Genomic DNA, 25578 nt, shown 5'->3' on the forward strand with positions numbered 1-25578 from the left:
CCTTCAGCATCAGGGCAGGACTACTGAGACAGGGCAAGCCCAGGCTGCACCTGCAGGACATCTAACCCCAAGCTAGATCCCTTTCCCCCTCTACACCAAATCCTACAATTCACCAGGAAAATGATATTTCAGTTCCCCCTCTGCACTCATTCCAAACACGATCTCACACACAGATGCACAAAGAAACAAATCGGAGCAGTGTGGGGTTTTAAAAGCAGAACACAGGTTTATTTACAGTCAAGTTCTTATGGGAAGCTGAATAAATAAAAATTTTGCCCCATATACTCTAATTCCCCTCTGCAGAAAGTGTCTGAATGAAAGGCTGGGTTAGAGGGAGACTTTCAGAGCAGCTCCCCCAGCCCAGCCCCTCCAAAGAACACACTTCCACAGTAAAACACTATTGGGAAAGAAGAAAATAAAGTGCAAATAAAAAGGCAATAAACCGCTGGTGGCTTGTCTTGAGGCCCAGATGATGTGGAAAGGTTTGGCTGGATGAAGATATGCCGGTGGGTCACACTCAGTCACATCATGGTTTGGGGTGCCAGAACAGGGACAGAGCTAAGACACTGCTCGGTACCACAGAGGGCTCCAGCGCAAATGGGAATATTGCACGTGTGCTCAAGACTGGGGCAAGTGGCCTGGAATTGCCAGCACCAAAACAATGGATTTGGGATTTGATGCCACTGCTCCCCTGTGTACTGACAGCCGCCAGGACAGGACGGATGAACAGAAAAAGGGACCAAACATCTGTATTCCAGGACTGAAGTCACAGGATTACTACATTCCTCATCACTGCAGCACATCTTCTACAACAACCTCAACAAGCTTAGCTCTCTCCTCACACCCAGTAACCGAACTGCCTGTGGTATAAAAAGGTTAAAAACCGATTTTGTGATGCCCAAGTTGTTGAAGGGCATTTCAACACAAGGGTGCAGAAGTCCTGAAGAACAGATCATTGCCTCAAGAACTGATACACAGAGTTCACATGACAGTGCTGGAGAGCCTGTGCCAGGATCAAAACAGATCCAAACTGAGCTGATGACTCAAAGGCAGAGCTGTCAGAGCCACGGGAGACTCTCTTCAAAAGCTGTTCCAACACTTCCAACTACCTAGGACATGTTTCTTCTCACCCCATGCCTGAACTAGGCCACCAGAACAGAACACAGGAGACAGGACATGCTTTAAGTCAGCATACACAATGACTTCTTTCCAAAGTTTCCACCTCAGAAGTGCTGTAGATACATTTATGTGACAGGGTATTTGGCACAGCTGTCTGGTGAGGAATCCCGCTAGTATCTTCAGCTCCACGTGGTGCATAGATACTGCAAGTAAAGGCATGACTAAGTAGCATTCTCCATCTACAACAGCTAATCCCATTCTGAGTCCGAGTGCCACAGTGCAGTTATGGCCGTGAGAAGTCTCTGACTCAGGCTCCTTTCTCCATTGCTTTAGAACTTCCCTCTGGCAAGCAAAGCCCATGTGCTTGTCAATATCCTGACTCTGGATGGATCTGGGCTCGGGTCTCCATGCTGTGCAGCCACGGAGCAGCAGCACCACACACAGCCTCCCACTCTGTGTCAGTCAAAACTCAGACCACAGCACAGCCTTGTTTCCTTTGTCCACACTGACCACGTGGGCACCTGCCGGCGACCACGTCACTGCATTGATGGAAGAACTGAAAGGGAAGGCAAGAGTAAGTTTACAAGAAAGATGATTTCCACAACAGCACTTAGCACTGGAATGAAATACTATAATACTCTCATTGCCAATTAAAAAAACCCCCACTTTCTCACATTTCAAGTGACTTGGGTTTTTAAGAAGTCTGAGGCAGGTACTATTTCTTCAAAATATAATTTAATGCACTTCATTAGAATCATTTCAGTTTAGCAAGATAACAACAACAAATCTAATCTAATTCAATCTAGAGAATACTGCCATGAATCCACAAAGACTTTGCATATTAATAATTCTCACATGCCAATAAAAGTTGCAAAGCTGTACAACTCCAACTTTTCAATAACTCAGATCCACAACCCAGATCCCCACCCCAGGCTGCATGTCCCACTTCCCTCACCTGTGATGCTTTGCAAGCGTCCTCTCCAATTTCCCAGTAAGCACATTCCAAATGTAGAGGGCCCCATCAGCTGAGCCAGCAGCCACATAGTTACCATCAGGGCTGTGAGATCAGACCAGGTGCAGAGGGCAAAGAACAATTTTCAATTCAGCAATTTTCAGCACACATCATCATTCCACCCACAACTTCCTTGGCAAGCAGCTTGGCATTAAATATTTTTTAGGAGTTATGTGTTATCACCTGCTAATACTAAGAGGTGAAAGAACTTTGAAATCAGAGCATTTCCAAGACATTGGATCAGTATTTACAGATACACTCTGGCTTGACCAAGAGGCAACCTTGGACAAATTACAAACTCTGCCCCAGTTTTTCTAGCTCTAATTGGGGACCAGCACAGCCAAGCACCAGGAATCACTCGGTTCAGCTGGGGAAAGGTTCATCAGGTATCTTTTTTGTGTCTGACCTTACCTGAACACAACTCTTGTCCAGTCAGAGCCACATTTGAATCCCTGGGCACTGGAAAATTAGAATCAGATAATGAGAACTCAATTATGAGAAGACAACTTACTAAAGACAATGTTAAGGATTTCTGCATCGTTCAGAATAAACTCCAGCATCCCTTAATCCCAATTCATGTTTCTCATACACCTTTCTCTCAATGGCACCTGAATAGATCTTCTAAGCCAAGCTGCCTTCTTCAAAGAGAAACATGAGAAGATCCATTAGAGCAGACCTTTGCTGTTTCTAGAGAACATTCTAGAGAACTTCACCATATAGAAAAAGAAGTGAGGAGACTGCTCTATTCACAGAGTCCTGAAAACCACTCCAGCACTGAGGGTAACCCACAATACAAGGTCCTGAAATTCAGAGTGTTCTGGTGAAGAATACACTCACCTGAACGTCTGCTTGACAGCCCCGACCCGCAGATCGATGATCTTGAGCAGATCATCACGGGAACAGGTCAGCAGCTCTGTTCGCTCCGGGTTCAGGTCCAGAGCTGTGATTCTTCCAAGCAACTCCAGTTCTTTTACAATGCTTTCAGTCCTAAAGACAGAAAGAAGGGGAAGAAAGAAAAACAAAAAGGGAAGGAAAAAAGAAGGCAGTGAACTAGGGTCCAGAAGCCAAACCAGTGCATCAAAACTTTGACTTGTCCCAGTGTGGAAGATAAGAAAAAGAATTACTGAGTTTTTCTGACATTTTGTTTCTTTCCCAAGCTAGATTCCACCTGGTGGATAGCATTTCCAGCAAACAGTTAAGACACTACTTTCCTCAACTCAGCCTAGAACAGCAAGCACTGACCAACGAAAACTATTAACCAGCAAGCAGGCTGTCTTTTCAAAAAAGAAATGGCATCCCCCCTCAATAACAAAAACTCCCACAACAACAACAACAACAAAAAAACTATAATACCAAACAGCATAGAAGTAGTAAGGAAGTCTCTTTAACAGCCTTTTGCCACTTCCACAAGAGTCTCCCCAACTGCCAAACTCAGGAAGAAGAGTTCCCTACTTCAGATTAACCTGACAGCAAACCCATAACCACTCCTACACCATAAGCTCTCCTACAATAATTTTACCTGATATCCCAGAAACGAATTTTCTTATCAAAATGTCCACTCATTACACATTGCTCAGTACACACGATGTCATTGCAGCTAGACCCTGCAAACACTGTTTTTATACCTAAAAAGGAGAAACCAATGGTGACACACTTAAATTCACATTATCCGAACTAATGAAAATTGAGACAGAAAACAATCCCTAAACTCTCCTGGCCCTGCCACACAGAGCAGGGTACTGGCACAGGGCAAACTGTCTTAAAATAATCCTGATTAAGTCTTCAACCTCTCTGCCCTTCTCAATCTCCTTTGCTGGGACTTTAAATGACAGCCACATCACTTCCACTTCATATTTAGCCAGCTATAATTTGCTACTGCTAAACAACATGAATCTGTCTCCTTGACCTACGTTTGCAATTCAGGTACCAAGGTAACTTTGAATCTCAAATGCTCTGTCAGTGCAAGTAAGTTTAAGAGCCCCCAGTGGGAGAAAAAACAAGGAAATAAGGTATTTCTCACAAAGAAAAGCCAGGATCCTAGCAATTTCTTCATTTGAGGTATTGAAATTTTCAGTATGTTTCCAGGAGACACTTCCATCCACCCACCTCAGGGTTAAAACCCTGGCCTGGCTCCAAGTTTTTAGTGGTAGACTAAAATACCCATCCTCAGACTGGTAAACAAAGAACACTCCCAAAAACAGCTGCTCTCAGTGTAATAGCATTAACAGTGCTTCCTGCATACACAGGATTTCTTATTCCAGGTAATACAGGCAGAAAGAATTCAGTTATTTAAAGAATTACAGAAAATGGGATGACTGCTAGCTTTTTCCATTTTTATACTGGAGAAAATATTCAGTAACTGATCTGACATTAGACTGCCACAAGCATTCAGCAGAAGCACAAAACATGGATGAAAGGCACAAGTCAGGTTTCCTTACAAACTTTGCTGCGAAGGTCCCAGAGCTTGAGGGTCCGGTCGTGACTTCCCGAAACAATCCGCGCATTGTCCAGCAAGAACTTGGCTGACAGAACTTTACCACTGTGACCTGTCAGGGTGTGCTGGGGACAGGAGATTCACATGGTGAAACTGAGTATCTCCACTTGCTCAAATTGTAATTTACATGTCTCCTGTATTGCTTGGCAGAAAAAACATCTATTACAGTTAAACAGAGATCACCATTGAGTAGGAGTGTTAATTATCAGAGTCCAACCTGGAACTGGGAAACACAGATCAGCTTTTGCTGCAGTTTCTCCAGTTCCTCAACAATCTGTACACCTACACTTCACGGACAGATGGCAACTACAACACAGCCTTGCAGGACAAAGCAATGACAAGGGGTTAAAGCACGCTGAAAATGGAAATTGTGCCTTTCTGCTTTCATATGGAGATTCCCTGAAGGACACAACAGGGTATCAAGTCTCAACTGTTATTACATCTTAAAGTCTGAAAGCTGAGACAACCAGGGATTTCAGAAAAACTCCCTACAGCAGCTTCTCTAAGTGCAGAGGGAGGCTCCCTGGGGCTGAGAACATGAACCACAGCAATTCTATTCACTTAGAATTGCTCAACACTTACATACTAAATCACAAAACAGACAATGAAAATAAGAGTTATAAAGAACAAGACAGAAATCTTTGTAGATAAATTTTTTTAAATACTCAATGGAGTATCAAATTACACAAAGCAATCTGAGCTTGGGAAAACACAAAATAAAAGCCCTTAAGAATGGAAAGAAACGGAAGTTTGGGAAAAAAACCCCAAATCTGATACACAAAACGTCATCCCAAAAAGACCACCTTGCCTTAAGAAAGGAACACAAACTCCAGCAAGGAGGATCTGTCTTCCACTCTGCATTTCTCTTCTGCCCTTGCTGCACAGACATCATATACAGGTATCCACATTTAGGCAGGGAGTTTTGGCAAAGTTTACAGTGGTTTCAGCTTTACTTCCTCTGGCTTATGTGCAAGCCATGAGAAGTCCACAGTGCTCACACTTGAAACAGAGGTCACTATTTCATCTTGGCAAACAATGAATGCACTCCAAAGAATTACAGGAAGATTATGTGAATGTTTGCAGATGTAACTAAGCTTTTGCAGTAACCTATGTCTGCTAAACTTGTATTCACTATAATTCACATCCAATAGTAGGTTTTGCAGCCAGGGAGAAGGTGCAAAAGAACAGATACTCTTCACTTTGCTGAGATTTGGTATCTCCACACCGAGATCTACCCAATGAATTACAGCACATTTGTTGGTTATAACCAATGTTGAAATGTCAGAAGATTTGACTATCAAAGTAGCATCTTACTAAAATAAAAATTTGAGGAGAACTGTACATAAGAAATGACAATTAAACAAAGCTCTTGGAAAGCCGTGAACTTTTTCGTTTGGTCTATCAAAAGATTATTTTCAAATCAGAGACAAGTGTTAGAGAAGAATATAAGTACAAAGTACTTGGGAGGAAAGGAGGAACCTTTCAAAAGACATGTTGAGGCTTGCTGCCTTGGACAGCCAGGCAGAAGGCTCCCTTTCAAGAATTCTGCTCCTGAATTAAAGCAAAAGTACTGCTTTGTCTTCTACAAAGCCCTTTTCAGCACCCTGCCCTTTAGAGAGGCTGAAACATTGAGGTGCTTCTCCATAAATCGTACAAAGCATTTAAAGTTCCCCAGAGGGGTACACAAAAGTGTACACACATTTTATGTGGCAAGGTTTTTCTAGGGGAGAGGTTGTATTGGGAAAATACACAGTAACTGGAGCTTCCTGCAAGACCATGTGGAGATCAACACTGTATTTTAGGTCTTGCTGTGAAGACTTTCAAGAGATATAAAGAACCTCTCAACAAAATTAAAAGAGTCTGTAAATGCCCAACTTCCAAAATTGCCACGTGCCCATTAGACAAAACTGGGAATACAAGACAGAAACAATCTGTGCACTGTTTTGCCTCACAAGACTCACCCGTAATCGATTGTCATCAACTGTCCAGATTCTGCTGGCAAAGTCATTTGAAGCTGCTAAGAGGTAAGAACCCTGTGAACACAAGATTCCTTTAAAATTCCTTCTGCTAGTCGATATGCAAACCAAATTCAAGTATTTCCAATAAACCATTACAACCATATTAGTGCTATTTTGTCAAAGGAAAAAAGGAATAAAACGAAAACCACAGTAGCAAACCTCAGTATGGAAAGCCAATGTAACTCTTCCCAAAGGGCTATGGCACCTGCTTGTCACAAAAATGGGAAGGTTTGTAGAATCATGGCTACAGATTATAACAAGAATAATGTATGCCAATTATAACAATAACCAGACCAGAAAAAGGACATTCATCTTTCCCTTCGGCTGCAGTGAGAAAATCCATTCTAGTTTACCCTCATCTGTTCTGGAGTTGTTTGGTTTTTTTTTTTTCTAGAGGCATAAAGCCCTGCATCATCTACCCCCACTGTTTAGAAAGGTCTCAGAGTGGAATTAGCCTGATTCTTGCCATTTTCATTAAAATTCTAGCATTTTAAGCTAAGATTTCAAAAATGACATCTGCCTGAGGAGAGAGAAATCAACTTGTTTATGGCTTTAGGCTTAGGGCTCCCGCAAGTCATCCATGATGGAGAACAGCCACCACAAAATTTATGCTTACACTCCTGTTCATCACAAAAGGTTTTCCTGAATCCTTTTAATTCTTTGACATCTCACCCAGGTAATTGTCACTGCAAATGTGTTCAAGCAACTTGTCAAACCCTAGGACTAGTTCCTCCTGCAGATTAACAGCACATCTCTAATGAACTGGTCGGTGTCTGAACGAAGCATCCTCTTGGGTGTGTATCGTAATTTAGCACACAGAATCACCAAATGGCAGAAATTATATCAGCTTTGTGCTAAGGAAGAGGTCTCAGCAGAAAAGTCAGATCACATATCCAGTTAGACCAATCCAAGACCCCAAACTCCTTGAAGCAGGACTGTTGGATGCTGATCCCAGTCATGTCTCCGCTGCTCCAGGTGAACATGACCTGAGCACATCTCACACTGTCAGCAAACACTCTGCCAGCCACACCATTGCTGTGCTGTGGCTGGGGAGAAACTGCTGGGAGAAGTGGGCATGGAACTGCAAGTCTTGGGATAATCAGACCTTTTACTATTCATCACAGACCTCAGTAAAGCACTTACAGAAAAAAACACTTTACAGGAATAAAGCCTCAGTGTATTTGCTTCTTCTGTTATGCCAGGTTCAGTGGAAAGCTAATTTCTTACTTTAAACAAAAATCCTTAACAGCCAATGTCTGAGCTGCATATCATCATCTGAATGGTAAAACAAGGATCAGAATTACAGACTGCATCTCATCAAATAAAGATCTTTTGTACAATTTTAACTACTTTCAGCTACTTTCATGTTTTAACCCATTTCTTAGGTAACTTTTCAATTAGAATGGAAACAATGGTAGAGAAGAACATATTTCCATTAATTTATTCCCAGTTATGAACAGTGGGTTGCACAGATACTCACAGCACTATCAAATTCTATGCTTGTAATCCCAGCATTACTGCCAGAGAGGGAACCTTTGGGCTCACACCTATCTGCACAGAGAAAGATGAAGATAAACTTGAGCAATGGATTAGAACAGAAGGTGACACAAAGTGACCCACAATGAGTATTTAGCATCCCCACCACACCCTAAAGCAAAAAGGTTTTACCTCCCAAGACTTCCCAAAGCTTAACCCTCCGGTCCATGCCTCCTGTAGCTAGTAACCGGGAGCCAGGGCTGAACTGCACCGCATTCACCTCCCCATCATGTGCATCCTGAGCAGGGGAAGGAACAGAACAGCCACCCAAAAGGGAATTAGCACACACCCAGAACCCACAGATCAGAAAGCTACAGAACTTAAAGATTACACAGAATCATAGCTGTGCATCTTTCAGCAGTACATCAGAAATAAAGCCACAGACTGAAACTCTGCTGTGGCTGGTGGGATACAGACAGCAAAAAGGCTGATTCTTATCTGAAGGAAAAACAAAGGCACATCAATAAAAACAGGAGCAAGGACTCGGCAGCAATAACAAACTACCAAAAGCCTTACAATGCTTCCTAAGCTTAGGCTCTTAAGTCACACCAGGAAAAAAAATAAATAAGGAAAGGACAAGAAACAGTAACAGGTGATGTGCTGTAGAAGGAAAGTAACTTTTCATTCCTCCATCTAGACAGCCATGGAACATGATCCAAACAGTTCATGCAACCATGGAACAATCAAACCAGGCTTGAGTTAAGCAGATCTACTAGGAAACAGCACAGCAGCTGCACTGCATTCACTGAGTGTGTTGGTGATTATGCAGTACAAGTGTGACAGCACCTGCTTGCCCAGGACTTGGGCTTAAGCTGTGCCTCCTCTGTGCAGATGCACTGACTCCTCAGCACCCCTGCTTCTCACAGCTTAATGTTCTGAATTCTTGAACTTTAAAAATCTATGAGAGTTTTAAGATTCATTCCTTTTTTATTCCTCTATTCATTTTACAGCTTTGCACGACATACAGTATTACCACCACAATCTTAATTATTTTTAAAGTATTTTCAGTAACTGTTCTTTCAAAACCAGCTCTTCTGGAAACTTGTATTTTTACGGAACTTGCTGCTTGAATGTGGTCTGTCAGCTCATGTTTAAGGCTAATCGCATCTCAAATCTGATCTTTCTGGAAATGCAGAGGAGCCATTCACAACAAAACTGGTGAAAGGTCTTGCCTAGAAGCTACACATGGCAATGATTCCTGAAGTGACTGCCTTCTCCATCTCCTACCTGCCTCTCCAAAGGTGAGCCCAGTCTGCTCCCTGCATTTGCCAAACCTCTGCCACAGAGCCCTTGCATTAATTCCTAGAATTCTCTGCCAGACCTAGACATGTCTTGACTTTCCACCTGGGCTCAAAACACTTGAGCTAAAGCCCAACACCTCTTCCCCTGACGGCCCCTATTCAAGCCAGCTCCATCTGCCATTTCAGTCATGACCCTATTCTCACATGAGGTGACATTGCTACTCCTTCCATCCATGACTTCCACTACAGAATATGGTTACACAGCAGGCAAGAATACACGTTTCCCTGGTGCAGTGAGCCACACTGATACTCTAGATGAAGAAAAGAAGTCTTTTAATATCCATGAAAAATCCACATCCAGCTCTGGAGTGCTCAAGAAGGCTCCAGAGGCCATCTTCAAACAAGCAGCCGCATTACAAGACAACTTCCTTTCAGTCACAAGACAATGCTCTGCACAGAAACTTAAGTTTGGCTTTATGAGGCCAAAGAACACATAAAGGAGGTCTCAGCTTGAAAACCTTTGATCACGCACAGCAATTGAAGACACCCCATCACCATGAGCTCCTCTTCAGCAGATTTGTTGGATTACATTTGGTGCCACAACTCCCTTTACTGTGGAGAACTGGAACTGAATTAATCCCAAACTGTCAGCAGTCTCTTCCTCCATCACAGCTCTACTATGGCATGATAGAATACTGGGACTGCTGGGAGCCAAGGAGGTAATAGGGTGGAATATCCCTGTGCCCTCAGAAAACTTCTTTGTCATCATCGACCTCAGTAAGACACACATCGAGCACACTGGCTCTGAGAAACATTTGGGCTAAGAATTAAATGGAATTAATGTTTCTACAAAAACAAGAATTCCTTTCTGTTTGACAGTGCTAATAGTAAGAGTCTCAGGATATCAGTTCCCACATAGAGGATTCTCTTCCTCCAAAACCAGAAGAAAGAATGACAAAGCAGAGAATTCCCTCTGTACTCACAAAGACACATATGGCAGTAGTGGGCACTCTCACTTCTTTACTGGCACCTGGATGTGGCTCTGCATTATCCTGGGGTGCAGGGAATGAGGACAGAGAACGCCTCCTGAGATGAAACAAAGCAGAAACATTTTAAAATGAGAAATGAACACTGTTTCTCTTGAGTTCATCCTGATCTATACCTGCCAATTAACTACTCTGTACAGAAAGTAAAAAATGGGGAAGGTACTTTTAATGTTTTCTTTTTATCCCATCTTTCAAAAATTACATTTGTCATGTAACACTACATTCACTTGTGGCTTTAGATATGTCACAGTTCACCACATAAGTTACCTGAAATGATTACTGACCTCATTTTGGAGCAGTGTTTTAATGTTTTCAATAGGAAGAGAAACATGGGCCTAGCAGCAGCTCCATCTCTATGTCTAGGAAGACTTAACACCATTTCAGCACTACATCCCAGGCAGCAAAATGCTCTGTTGCAAAGCTTGGGCTGCTCCACTTAAGCAAAGACATCCACCTACTGCAGAGCTTAGCTTAGGACTGGCTCCACTCTGGATACTAAGCACAGAGCCCAATGACTTATTTTAAATAACCCTACTAAAGCAGCAAAGTGCAGTGGAAAGTAAGAGCAAAACCCCATGTATTCTCTCCACAAAGAGGGGCTCATTGCCTCTCTCACTGTAAACAGTTTCTAGCCATAGTTATCAACTGCAGAATCTAATCAGCACAATGCAGCTGCGCTCCATGTTACCTCAACGGAATACAATCACATGCTGGACTAAGAGCGGATAATGTTTTCACCTGGCAGTATCAGAAGATTGATGTCCCAAAAGGGGAGACTCAGACAGACTGGAGGGAAAGGTCAGAGGTCAGCACACGGCAAGATGGAAGAAACAGGAAGTTGAGGAGAACAAAAAAGAAAAAAAAAAAAAGAAAGGCAGAAGCTAGAAGGAAGGCTGAAAATATTTGTTCACATTCCCTGCATCACCAAGATTTTGGTGTACATTGAAACCGATAAACAAAACAAGGAGGTGAAAGTGTTCTAACCTACCCAAAGATATTACTGATAGAGTCCAGAAGGCCTCCAGCTGGCTGGGAGAGTCGCTTACTGAAGGAGGGGAGGACAGGTTTAAACCTTGTGAATAGCTTCTCCACATAAAGATCAACACAAACACATTTCATAGCAACATGTCTCTGGAAAGACTCCCTCCCCTCAGACCCAGCCCAAGGCAGGCACCAGTGCAAAAGTCATCAGTAACTACAACTTGGAACACATTTTGTGGGTGAAGTTTCTTCAGTGTCTCTCAACCTCACCCTGTGAATTGCTGGGTTTAGATAAGACAGTCTGCCAAGTCTGAAGTTTCAATCAAATTACTCCATGATCTCACATAACTACCTCTTACTTTCCACTCACTGCTATTTCAGAGAAAGAACAAGATGCATTTAATCTAGGTGAAGATTATTTTCAGCATTTCAGATGAACCCAGCTATTTGCAAAGTCACATTGATATCTTGTAAAGTAATGGAGGCATAAAACAACAGGCATTGTAATACCCATGTTATTAACTATATAGTTTTTAAAACATTTGTTTTAAAGATTAAACAAAGATTTTTCAGGCACTAGGGTAATTTAGCTAAAACAACAAAGGAAAACCAGCACATCCTAAAGTGTGGCAACAGAGAACACAGCACATGAGTTTCCTACTGCTCTGGTAGTAGCACTAAATTGTGTTTCATCTACAGGCAACTAGAAACCTAAGTTACATCCCCAACATTGCTCCAGCTCTACTGTGCCCCTTGCACTTCCTCAGTGACATGCTACAAGAGTCTCTTGGTCACAAACCTGGACGTCCGGCTGACAGCTCGCACCGGGGACGTTTCCTCAGCTGTGTCAGAGGTTTCGTCTGCCAGCACTTCAATATCATCATCCCTGCTGAAGTGAGAGAAAACATCTCCTTTTCAACCAGCCCCTGACAGCATGAACTGACAGCATGGCACTGTTCCAGGGCCTGTCAGGGTCCATGCCCAGAGCAACCTGGGTTTATGGAGCTGTAGCAACACACAGGCAGCTCCAGGTAACACACACTGACATAGCTGCCACTGCCAGAGATGTAACTCAAACACAGTGTCTGAAAACAGATACAGACAAGCAACTAAATTTCAGGTTTTTTCTTTCCAGCTGTCAATTCCACTTCACTGACAGCAGGCCTAGAGTTCCACATCCCCATTTCTGTTTTCAGACCTCTTTTTCAGATTCTCTTTACTACAGGCATCCTATTTCAGCCTGTAGTACTAACCACTTACAGCATCGTAACAACCCACCACACCTGAGCAAGGCTTCACTACAGAGTGAATGATATTTGCTGGAACAGTTAAAGAACAAAAACTTGAGTTACTGCCAACACAAAGTATAGGTGATATCAGCACTGCTTTTGTTGTTTCAAAACAAACAAGGGTTATAAAAAACACAAGAGGTTGACTGAATTTTCCTGCTTCACCTACACCAAAAGCACACTGATACTTTCAACACTCTTGTACTTCAGGTGCTGCACCATTAGGTGTGAGAGCTGTTTTTGTTTGCTCCATTAAAGTGCTGCTGCTCAGCTGAACACAAGTGTGAGGTTCCAACCCATGGACAATAAATTAACCCAGCTAAATTACTCAGCTAATGCTGAAGGTTTTCCCCCATTAGTCACCATGGCCTCTGACAGCCTAGTATTTTTTCCTTCAATGATAATTTTTCCTCCACTGCTGATTTTGCAGGACAAACTATTTTTAAACACACTTTACTAACCTAATGCCATTTGACTGAAGAGAAGTTTAAATTCAGTATTTAACCAATGTGTGCCATCAGATAACACTCAGCTGCAAAAGCATTTAAAAGGACAAAACCATTTGTAATCCCTTATTTCAGAATACAGCTGCACTTCCTTCAATTTTAAGATTTTGGTGGAATGTATACATGAAAAGACTATGGAAATATATTCTCTGATTGAATGTATTAGGCTGGTGTTTCAATAAAATAGTATCAAGTTCTGCCAAATTTATTTTTTTTTAAATCTAAACTTTCTGCTATTAAAGCTATGTGTAGTAAAAGAACTTTCCATGTTAACAGTGTATTTTTAAGTAAATATAAACACCAGGGCACACCCCCTGAAACAGTGCCGTTTTTCCCTTCTGTAAGCAGCATATTTATGCAACACAAACTCTCTCAAATTATGAAATCCTAAAGAAGAAATCAAAGCCATCTCTAAAGCAGAGTTTGAGCAGTATATAGAAGCAATTATGCTACAGGGTGTCTCATACTCCCTTTCTGCATGTCCTTCCTCCCTGTCCCAGCCTTTTGCACAGCCCCCCTTCCAGAGGGATGCTCTGCTTCTGTCCTTTGCAAGGGCTTGCAGCACAGCTCTCAGTGTGACTCTGTGATGTGGACATAAAGAGAAAAGATCTCCAGAAAAAGGCTGCAGGCAGCTTTGACACCCTCAGCAGGGCCCAGGCACAGAGCACCAGATGCAGCTATTCTGGACCAGGCAAACACAAACAGCCTGATCAGCCCAGCTCAGAGCACCCACAGCTCCCACTGCCCACTTCAGCCACCTGACCCAACACCGCCCACCGCCAAACACGGCAGGGCAAGAACAAGGACTAGAGGGATTCTCATCAGCTCACCAGGTAAAGTACTCCACTGTTTCTCCCTTAGACAGTAAATCCCTGCCAGTATGGAAGCCATGTATTTTCATCCCGGTTAATTCCTGTTCCTACAGGAAATCCTTGAGCAGGTTTGTAGTCTAATATTTTAAAATCCAGGCATCTCCAGAGTAATTGTTTCATGACTTCACTGTTTCATGAAAAACTATCTTGAAGACCAAAGGTATGTATCTCAGCATAAAAACATTTGTTATAACAACATCTATTGGCCATATGAACCATTCCTGGGACTTTCAGTCCAAGCATCTATTTTCAGTCCTAAAAGAGCTCCTTCTTCTCTAAGTTCAGGTAGGGAGAGTTACTGCACATTTCTGACTTCACACACGAAGTTCAAACACTTTTCTACATCACACAATTTAGGACTAACAAAGACACCATTTATTATGCATCTGGATAAACCTGAGGCATAAACTGATGAAAGACACTCTATAAATCAAAACTGCTTACGGTTCAACAGGCAAGGGCTCTTTGGCAGCTTCTGCCAGCTCCTTCTGCAGCCTGGCCTGGCGTCTCCTAAGAAAGAGAATCCAAGGTTAGTAAAAAAGAAAAACAACATTTCCTTAATCCCATTGCAATAACTACCCTGCAGAGTTTTGATGGGCTTCATAAGATTAAACAAACAAACAAACAAACAAAAAAACCCAAAAAAAGTCCCCTGCTCTAATTTTATCCTGCTTTTCAAGATACTCCAAGCAGGAGAGGCAGTTTTCTTACTGTGAGTAGCAAAGGACAAGACCACTCAAGTGAGGCACAGTGAACCTATGGCCTTTTATGATCCATATGAATTATGCATTAGCTTGGAGGGCAAGAACTTGCCAAAATAATGCTTATGTTAGTGAATCTAATATAAAACTGCCAGCTACTGTAGATTAGTAATATAGGTCAGTCTCCAGGTATCATTAGCTAGCAAGTAAGCTGAAACAATTCAGAAGAAAAATTATTTTGCAAGGAAAAAAAATCCCACACAAACTACTTTTGCAATAAGTTTTACATAGCTCAGTCTCATGGCAGATGCTCATTCTAGAGGAATGCAAAAAACACTGAAGTTAGTCAAGTCAAAAAAGGATAAAACTAGGAGCAGTATAAGATGCAATATGAACAAGAGAAGTCCAAATCTAATACCAGCAAAACCCCACAGATTCTATCTGATTTATGATCTTCAGTACACAGTTAAATGCTGCTGAAGAACAAAAGAACATGTTTTATTCATTTAAAAGACAGAAATGTTTTCATGACGTATCAGTGTGTGCTGGCTTGAAAAAGAAACAAAGTTCTGGACTGTCACCATGTTGTGCAATAATAGAGATCTCAGAGGTCAAAACTAAATCTGGTTTTATCCTATGCACTCATAACTGAAAAATATATCAGTTTTATCAAACAGAGGTCATGGATCTCACCTTGAATCCTTTTCATTTTCTGCATTCAAACGATTGGCTTCTTGTGCTTTCTCTGCCATCCAACGTGAGACCAGCTCCTGGTTGTCTTCAGTAGTTTTCCTTAGTTTCTCCTCCAAGGCATTGAAGGTGATCTGGAGAGCATCATATTCATCTTTCAGTGTCTGATTAGCTCGCTCAAGATCTTGCAGTTTGCTACGCAATTCCTGGCACTCTGTTTCCAGTTCAGAAATCTTTTGCAAATACTCTGCAATCCTGGAATGGCAACAAAACACACAAAACCATGAGGACCTCCTTTGGGACCTGTGCCATCCTCCTTGTGCTGTTTGCACAATGCCTCACAAAGGCATTTTTAGCCCTAGGCTAAGACTCCTAGAGAATATTATAACTCCAATAAAGAGCTCCACCAGAAGTCCGCTCGCAGACAAAACAGTTCTTACTCACTTGGCTTCATTCATCTGCATCTCTTTGTCCTTCTGCTGCATTTGGTTGTTCAGATCAATTACAGACTGGGCCAGCTGGGGAGAGGAGAAAATTGCATTACAAACTGCAGGGATGTCAGTGGATAACACACTGAGCAGCCTTCAGTGCAAGCAAAGACTAATTTAGCATTAAAAGCATGGATCACACATTTCAGGTCCTTTTTACTCCAGCTCTCTATGCAGATCTGCTACAAAGGTCCTTAAATCTGAAAATCCACTTTCAAAAATGAATTGTGAAAAAGCTGCAGTCCTTTCATGTCTCAGTCTGCTCCCTCAAAAAGTTTCATTAATAGTCAGATCAAACAGAATGTATATTAGGAAGAAATTTTAATAGTGGAAATATCAATAGAGAAACTAGAAATTATCAAGCACACAACAAATGAGTACTGACAACCAAGAAACAAATCATCTTGTTATGGCCAGGACAGCCATTTCAGGAGACACACAGCGAACACAGTGAACACAGGTGCCACCAAGAGTTCTCATAGAGAAAGTTGCTGGTGGAGTGCCTGCAGAGCACAGGGAACAGAAGCCAATGTTGCTGAGCTGCAGCTGCCAGCTCACAGCTTACCTGGCAGCACAGCCTCAGCTGCCCAAGAAGAAGGAAAACTGATTTTTGGAAAGAGTGCCTGCCTGTGTAAGTGGTTTTAGGACAGCAGGCTGGGAGCAAAGAAAGTATTGTGAGTGCCCTGACCACTTGGTGCCCACCTCTGACAGAAAACAGTCTCCTCTTTGGAAAGCTCAGAATTGCTGACACTGGAGCTTCTCCACACCTCCAGTGGGATGTGATCAAAGAAACATGATAGCATTTTCCAGGCCATTCACACCTTCTCCCTATGAAACTGTGCAGTCCCATTCAGCTTCCAGACTCATTCAGTCCACTGCTGTGCTTTTAAAAACCCAATTCTGCTGCTGAAATTCCATATCTCCTTGCCAAAAAAACCCTCCAAAACACAAATCCAAGACCACCCCCTGGCTTTTCCTCTCTTCCAGGCCCAAGTATCATTACAGAATTCCTGGGTTCTGAACCAGCACTCCTTTTCCAGCCTAGCACTGTGGCTCTTTCGACTTTGGTTGGTGCTTGTTTACTTTGTCCACTGCCACAGAAGTGGTGCTGCAAAGTGAGACCAGTGAAACTACACACAGCCCCCTATGCCCCACTCATTCTAAACCTTTTTGAGTTATTAGTGGTCATATACAGCTCTGCAGCCCAGATCAGTTCCCTCCTCCTCTAATACTATTAGAAACCTATTAATGAAGCAGAAAATTCAGCACTTAAAAAATCATGCTATGCTGACAATGTAAGCTCTCATCTCCTGCTGACAGTATTACAGACCAGCCCGTCTCTGGTTGATTTTAATCATCAAAAATTGGGGAAGCTTAAAAAGGCTCTAGATGAAAGGAGGAAAAAATGATGATTAATGAGCCTGGTAAAATCATGATCAGGCTCCCAAAGGGCCACATATGGACCACAGAGAACATCCGACTTCCCAACCTCGCCACGTTTCTTGTGCAGCTCCGTCAGCTCCTCTTGGTGCTTTATCTTCAGCTGGGCCAGCTCCTGCAGCTGAGCGTCGTTCCACGTGCCGTCATGGCCTGGGCTGCAATTGGACAGACAAGAACAACAGATGTCCCAAACCAGAATCCACTTGTTTCTGTGTCTTTGCCAAGGTCCAGACATTGCTTCCTTTGGATGCTCTGCACACCAGGGACACAGGTGATTTGTAACAAACCAAGGCACAGCTCCACACCAGGCACTCTTCACCAGCCAAAAGGCCATCACACAGGACTGGGGAGTTACATCTCATGAGGACTAGATTCCCTTTTTGTACATTTCTAAACCAGAATTCAAACTTCAACGGAAGATAACTAGTCTTTGTTTAAATGTGCATGATGATGACTGAGTCTTAAAGGTACACTCTCTAAATTCTGGAACAATTACAAGTATTTTACCACCTGATTTGTTCTGGAGGGAGATGGTGAACCTTGAAGATGCAAGATGTCTGGAGAGGGTACAGAACCAAAAGCCAGGAAACCAAGGGAGTATTCCCAGGCCTTGGGGTTACAGTCCCAGGTGTGACAAGTCACTTCTCCATTGGCCTGACTGTACTCCTTTTGTGCATAAGTTTTGAAGTGGTTACTAATTGTGTTTTTCAACACTATTACTGTGAGAAAATCTTCAATTTTTATGTATCAGAACATTTATATCACCCTCTGCCCAAAACAACTATAGAGTTTTATCACTCGTGTCTCTGAAAACACAGACACAGGAACAGAGAAAATCAGGCTTTTTAAAAAGCATATACACACACAAACTTTGAGCACATTATCAGCTAGATTTTGAATTACAGCTTTTTAAAAAATCGTATTTTTAACTTCAACACCAACATCAGACAAACAGAACAAGGTAATTGTATCCCTTTCTGCAATAATTTTGTGTTGTAACAGTCCAGGGGAAACAGATAATCCATTCAAATGCCTCAGTGATATCAGTAACCTAATGCTCTTCTCAAAAAACAACCAACCAACCCCTCACTGAATTAATGCTGCATTAACTGCATTTCCAAAAAAATTGTGTGCAGACAGGAAACCAAGCCCTGTGGTAATATCCAACACATCCTATAGCTCCAGCCACGCTACAGCCAGAACTAGATACCACTCCTTGGCCTTAACAGAAGTAAAAATACTTTTCCTCAGCTATCTAGGATTAGAAAAGTAATTCTATTTCAAAAACCTGTTGAGCACAGTATCAGAGTTCAGCTGAGTATTTACTTTCAGATGCTGCTTCTGTGCCTTTCTTCTCATGCACATTTAGTCCAGCCTCATCTCTCAGAGCTGGCATTTAGCCAGAACATGATTCCCTAAACTGAAATGGTTCAAGACATCTGCAGCCATCAGAAAGCTTTTGGGAACTTTCACAGGGGTATTAACTCCAGCCTGCTGGAGTTCCGCCTGCAATTCCTGTAAACCCAGCAGCTCTTCTTTCCCTGCTATATTGATTTGCTTTGTATCCCAATGGGACACGCTCAGACAGCTCCCTGCTGTAGAGGGTTTCTGGCTCCAGGACAGGAGCAAAAAGAACCTCAACAGGGGAAGCAATTCTTACAGACACAGGAATTCTGAGCTCCTTGGCCCTGCCTCCTCTTAGTACACTGAGGGCAGAGGCAGGCAGCCTTCCCCTGTGAACAGACAGGCTGTCCAAGGGACACTCCTGGCACGTGGGTTTGCTGTGCACCAAACCCCAGCAGAACCAGCACAACCCCTGCCTGCAGCACCAGATGCTACTCCCAGGTCAGGGTGGAAACTTCCCGAGAAATCCTACTAAAAGCAGGCACAAAACACCTTCCTTTTGGCATCTGGTGCCTACTTATGACTGACACTTCACAATCATGGTTTACTTCTGTTATCTCCTTTCATGTGATGACACAGATTGAAAGAAACTAAGCCACTAAACTATCCCATAAGGAAGAGCAGGTGAACACTGTAAGTGTTACAAGGCAAACAGACCAGGAGCAGCAGCTCATTGTGGTCCACCTCTGTTCCATCAGCTTCCTTCCCAAACCTGGCCAGACCTTTCTGTGCTGCACACTCTAAACATGCTCTGACTTTATCACAGATTAGACACAACTGTAAGTTATATTTAGTCCAACAGGATTTCAGTTTGTTGTGTGCCAGGTCACTGTAGGGATCTGGAGCTGTTTGTGTGAGGCACCAAACAGTGGTTTAGGCTACAAGGGGCACAACAGACAGCTGCTGACAAAAAGGGAGTGTCACATACCTGATCTCATGTCTGCTCTGCATGTCATATTTTTCTGCTTGAAGCTTATCAGCCAGCACTGCATGAAGGTCTGACTTCTCCAGCAGCTTGTTATCTGCAGGAGCAAAAGGTGCACTTTAGACAACCAGAAAGCAAATCCAGATTCCCAGATTCTCCTGCCCAGACCACTAGCTGTGATCTAATCCCTTTAATTACTCTGACACAGCCAAATGCTACATGAGCCTCCACCACATCAGTGTGTTCTCCCTTCCCTTTGATCTCAAGAGTTAAGGCACCATCCACCCACAACCCCAGGGACTCATTAATCCAGATGCTCTGTGGGACTGGCCCCATGAAAGCTGAACAGAGAAAGAGAGAGCAACTGCTCAGGTGCATTGCTGTCTGCTAAAACAGAGGGAGGACAAAGTTCAGGCTCCTCCACAGCTCCTCAAGGAGGAGAACAGGCCTGGCAAAGGCCAAACCCAGCTCTGCCATTTGCTTTCCCCCCACAGTGTGTGGGACCCCCCTTCAATCCTGACACAACCCAGGCAGGAGAGGGGCAGGCACAAAAGCCCTGAACAGAGACTGCTGGCCCCTGGTAGCTCCAAATTTTACAAAAGACCACGAGCAAGGTCAATAGCACCATTGTTCTCGGTTCCACAAGCAACTGGGCGGGAATTGCGCAGACAATTCAGACATTCAATCACTGTCCAGAGCACAAAGCGCTTCAGCCTCTGAGAGAACTGAAATAACTACATATTTTCCTCGATAAAGCAGAAATTCCAGCTCTCCCGTTATTACAGACACGTCCCACACAGTCCCGTGAAAACGGCTCGGACGAGGCCCCGGGGACCCACCGCGGCTTTTACACTTTTGAAGAGGAGGAAACCCAGAATGGTTCGGGCTGGAAGGGAACGCAGCGGGGCACCAGGGCCCACGTGCCTGTCCCAGCAGGGCCATCCCACAGCGCACAGCCCCGGACAGAATCCAGTTCTGGAATACCCCCAGAGGGGAAGGCTCCGCATCCTCCCCACGGAGCAGAGCCTCCCTGCAGATACCGATGGGCACCGGCGAGGGAGAAGAGAAGCGCTACTTGTGCCGCTCCCCCGCGGGGCCTCGCTTACACTGGGCGATGATCTCCTCGAACGCCTGGCGCTGCAGCCGGTCCCGCCGCCGCAGCTCCTCCGCGATGTGCCGCTTCCAGGGGGGGAACCCGGCGGCGCGCAGCCCCGACGCCATCTCCGCGGCGGGCCGGGGCAGAGCGCGCCGGGCGGGCGGAGCGGGCGGCTCGGGAGCGCGGGGAGGCGGCGGGAGCGCGGGGAGGCGGCGGGAGCCCCCTCAGAGTCAGGCCCGGGCCCGCGGCCGCGCCCCCGCACCCACCATGGCGCCGCGCTACGTCAGGGGCCCTCGCGTCTGTGCGGCGCGCCTCCACCGCGACAGAGGCTGCCCCGCCGCTGCCTGACGCCGCCCGCCCGCTCCCGGCGCCGCCGACCCCGGTACCGTGTCCCCAGGCTGGAAACCGCCGCGCGAGACCGCGCTGCAAACGCGGGGGCGGGGTCACCCTCAGGCGGGAAAACAGGCACGTTCTGAGGCGAGGAGGTCCCGCACCGCGCCATTTTGTGTCCTCCGGGCAGGCGCCATCTTGAGAGTGGCTCTGCCGCCATCTTGAGAGTGTCCCGCGGCCACGTGGAGCGTGGCCCTGCCGCCATCTAGAGAGTGGCCTTACCGCCATCTTGGGGTGTCTGAGCCGCCATCTTGAGAGTGGCCTTGCCGCCATGTTGGGGCTCCCAACGCCCTGTAGCGGCGCATGCGGACAGGCTGCCGGCTGTGGGGGCGGTGGCGGGGCTGGGCCGGGCCGGGCTGGAATGGGCTGGAATGGGCTGGAATGGGCTGGAATGGGCTGGGCCGGGCCGGGCCGGGCGGGTCGGGTCTCCCAGGCCGAGCCTCCTCCGGTCACACCGCTCGCAGCTCGGTGTCCCCACGGGGCCGGCAGCACCGCGTCCCTGCAGTGACACTGGCGGGGAGGGGAACGAAAATGAGCCAAAAAAATGGGTGCTGGAAATGAGGGAGGGCTGATAAAAGCTGGTGAAACTCGAAACAGGCTACTGGAGGCAGATGAGAATCTCTCCTGCTGGAGGTTTATAAGGCCACTTGCAAACATGGTGAAGGATTTTGTAGTTTACTCTTGGCTGGTTTATGGATTGCAGGGTCCCAGCAGGGCCCCCGTCCAGCCCAGGTGTGGCTCTGAGCTGGCTTTGTGTGACTGACACTCAGGGATCCCTGCTCAAGGTGAGTGCAGCGCTTTGTGATGGGATGTTTCCCTAAGCTTGCTGCTCAGATTCACTTAATTCCTTCACTGCTTCCTGACTGGGAACCAGAAATGTTAATTTTCGGGAAGATCCTGATCACCAGTGTTCATCCCAAAGTTATGCTCAGAACACCATTTTCAAATTCAGCTTTGTTTTGGATCTTCATTTTACCTTAGAAAAGAGGGAACATGTCCCACAACTGGTCATTTTCTTGGTACTTCAAGCCATAATGTCAAGATGCAAATTACTGTGAAGTTTGGAGCAGATGTAAATTCTGTGTTAACTCTCCATCTTTTCTGTTGCAAAGGTCTCTTTTTATTTTCCATTTCCATCCATGCATTCTCTCTCGAGCCCAACATTTACTACCCTGTTCTGTGCCATCTTTATTAGTTATGATATAATCTAATACTTCATTAGTAGCGAGACTAATTTTGTTTTCTTTGTAATCTCAACCAAACCTTGGGAAAAATGCAGTAAAGTGTTAATAATAACTGTAATGTGTAGCAGATTAACATCCCTGGCACAGAATGGTCTCAGTTAAATAGAACCACACAAATATGGAACAGCTGAATCTGGATGGGCCTCTGGAGATTCTCCAGTCCAAGCCCCACATTCAGCAGACCCGTGCCTGGTTTTTGTGATGGATTCTGCAATACTGGGGTTTGTAAAACAGTTCTGAAGACAGTTTGCTGAGAGCTAGAGAAGAATGTCAGTTAGTTTTGATCTAAAAGGATACACTGAAGTATCCTTTAGTTTAGCTGGCTTGGGAGCTGGAGCAAAGATTATCTGCAGATAAAATTAATGGAACCAAATAATGCTAATGAACTGAGAACAGAAGTTCAGGGAAATTTGGTGATGCATAATGAGATAATGCTTTGTGATGATGCATAATAAGTTAATGCAGAAAAAAATATAGCAAATTACAGTAGGAAAAAGAAATCTCTCTCTTCTGTCAACCTGGGATTCAACTCTGAAATAATTTCTGAGAAACTTCAATAGTTTAACACAAATGCAATCTTAAAATACTTTTTATTAGGAACCTCATTCGAAACACCACCATGCACACACTGTGGAGTTAGGAGGATCTTTTTCATATTCATGTGAGTAATAACTTGATGTTTGCTTACATATATATTTAGAAAGAACATTTTGTACCTCTGCAGCTAACACCTTTCCTGCACTTTGAAAGGAATATTTGGATTATTCTGTAGCACTTGCATAACAAATCCTTCTGTAGGCCTTGCAGGAATGCCCTGGGGACTGCAACTGCCCTTTGGTGGCAGGTGTGACCAGCATGTGGGACAGTGCCAGCTGGGCATGGAGAACAGGCAAGGCCATTGACCCCATCACTGAACACTTCAGCCCCAACAACGTGAGCACCACACAGATGTAGCTGATGATCAAGAGGCTTTGCAGCACCCCTCACTTCCCCAAGCCCAGGCCACTGGCTGCACCTCTGATCTGTGATACCAGCAAGGAACATCACAAATGACAGCAAGGACAGAGACTGGTTGGCAAAGGCCCCATAGGGGAAAGTGTCGATTTCTCTCAGGAACAGAGTATGGAAATAAAAGGGAGATATTTGGGTATTGTCTATTTCCAGTCCATCTGCTGATACTGGCTAGGAGATCTCTGGGAACTGTCCTGCATCTCCTTGGTCAGTTAGTCCCAACACCCACAGTTTATTCACATATAAATATCTGAGCCTTCGCAATGTTATAAAAATAAGAAGCTTGGTCTGGGGGTGAAACCTTTAATTGGACAGTAAGTCCAATCACATGGACAATTACTGTATTATCACAAGGACAACAGAAAAACATTGTAAAATTTTAGCAAACCTTTCATTTTAAAAACAAGTGGGAGGATAGTGACTAAATAGTTACTTTTAAGCTGTACAGCAAAAGGGTGCTTGGTCCCAGTAGATTACAGGCTTAAGCAACATCACTTCTAACATCAAAATTACCCCCTTGCTATTTTGGTGTGAGTAACTCAGCTTAATTTGGTTTTCCTTCTGTTTTTCCTCTTCCTTGAGCCACTTGCTCTAATACCCTACCCTTATCAGGATGAAAATCTATCGCCCACAACATCTTAGGAAAAGGCTTAAAGGTGCCCTGTGGGACACTGGTGTTAGGTGCAACAGGTGCAGGCAGGAAATGGGGGGTTTAAAACTTACTGTGTTCTGCAACATCCTGGAGCTGGGAACTTCAAGCATTTTTGACAGCTGGGTCTCCATGGAAATAAGTACAAAAAGACTCCAGCTATTTTAAGAACTTAAAATAAAGGACGCTGGAAGGTTGTGGATAGATAATACATCTGGGGGAAATCAGTACATTTTTGGACAATTCATATCCTTCAGTTCATGTCTTTTGCTCATACTGCCTGTACTAACTTAACTGGACAACAGGAGAGGGGGCAGAGAAATGTGCCTGGTTTGGCAAGAGGGTCTCAGGCTCAGGGATGTCAGAGAAAGTAGCAGCTTGTTTTCAGTTCTGTGGTTTCATGTGGTTCAAGACACGGGCAGTAAAACCAGTAGAGACTTTGTGACAGGAATTAAAAATTAAATTAACAGAAGCACCAGACTTATTTGTTAAATTCAGTTTTCTGATACTCACATCTGCCAAGCTCCCACAGCTGTTGTTACCACTTTTACCATCCCAAGGCACACCCAGTCTGGCCACAGAGACAAGTTCTGTGTAGTGTCTCACCACTTGTCCCACTTCTCCACTCTGTGTCTAAGCTGTTCACCTTGGGAGACTCTCGTCCAGAAAGGCTTCAGAAAGCTCTTTACAGAGCCTTCTTTTGAACACTGTCCACTTGCACAAAGCCTGGTGGCATTTGCCACCATTCCATCAGCCTGTCTTTGGAACCCCAAGTGGGCAGGCAATCCATTTTTAGCATAGGAACAGGAATGGATTTTTTTTTCTGCTGGGAACTTGGAAGAGAGCTGCTTTTCTTCCCCAGCAACACGCCTTTCTAAAGGACAGGCCAAATTAAGTACCTGGATGAATTTTTATGCTTTAGCAAGTCCAGTGTTCTCAAACTCTGTTCATCTGCAAATCTGTGCACAATTTAAGCAGCGTTCCCAATTAGGAGAATGTTTACATAGAAAGCTATATTTGTTTTATATCCAGCTTTCAGTTTCTAAACTTTGGGGAATATACTTTATTTTTTACAGTTTAGGTAGTCAGGGATAAAACCAAAAAACCCTGAACTTGTCTAATTGTTGAGAAGTTACATTTTTTTATAGAAAGCTAATCCCATTTCCATCTTCACACATAGAAGAACACAGCCCAGAATTACTGGGAACTGATTTAACTCTCTGTGTGGGACAGAAAGCTCATCTGCTCCAGGGAGGTTTTTTACTTGGTAGCCACACAAGTTCTTCTGCAACCTGGAAAAGTGAAATGCTCCCCAGGGCCAGGGAAATACCACAGCTACTGAATTATTGCAATTACCCAGAGAGGGTTCTGGTGAATAAAGCAAAAGGAATGCAAGCTCATGGCCTCTCTTGCTGATTTGTAGGTT

At 44.2% G+C, this 25578-nt stretch overlaps 1 protein-coding gene across 6 annotated transcripts; it reads right to left on the minus strand.

Annotated features, from left to right (window-relative positions):
• Window positions 1-208: 208 nt before the first annotated feature.
• ATG16L1 (autophagy related 16 like 1) lies at window positions 209-20983 on the minus strand (the record flags this gene model as incomplete). 6 transcript variants are annotated; one of them, XM_083868694.1, is made up of 19 exons in its annotated part: window positions 209-1675; window positions 2075-2176; window positions 2543-2590; window positions 2969-3118; window positions 3651-3756; window positions 4570-4690; window positions 6587-6658; window positions 8124-8194; window positions 8312-8417; window positions 10404-10506; window positions 11205-11252; window positions 11455-11511; window positions 12247-12333; window positions 14559-14624; window positions 15509-15760; window positions 15950-16023; window positions 17483-17588; window positions 19766-19859; window positions 20869-20983. In XM_083868694.1, 19 exons carry the CDS (start codon window positions 20981-20983, stop codon window positions 1582-1584), a joined length of 1872 nt encoding a protein of 623 aa, XP_083724820.1. In that variant the 3' UTR covers window positions 209-1581. The 6 variants fall into 6 exon arrangements, with proteins under 6 accessions (XP_083724820.1, XP_083724819.1, XP_083724822.1 ...); XM_083868693.1 differs by having other exon boundaries at window positions 12247-12336; XM_083868696.1 differs by lacking the exon at window positions 11205-11252.
• Window positions 20984-25578: the final 4595 nt, after the last annotated feature.

Source organism: Zosterops lateralis, assembly GCF_965231275.1.
Source record: "Zosterops lateralis genome assembly, chromosome: 10".
Classification (NCBI taxonomy): domain Eukaryota; kingdom Metazoa; phylum Chordata; class Aves; order Passeriformes; family Zosteropidae; genus Zosterops; species Zosterops lateralis.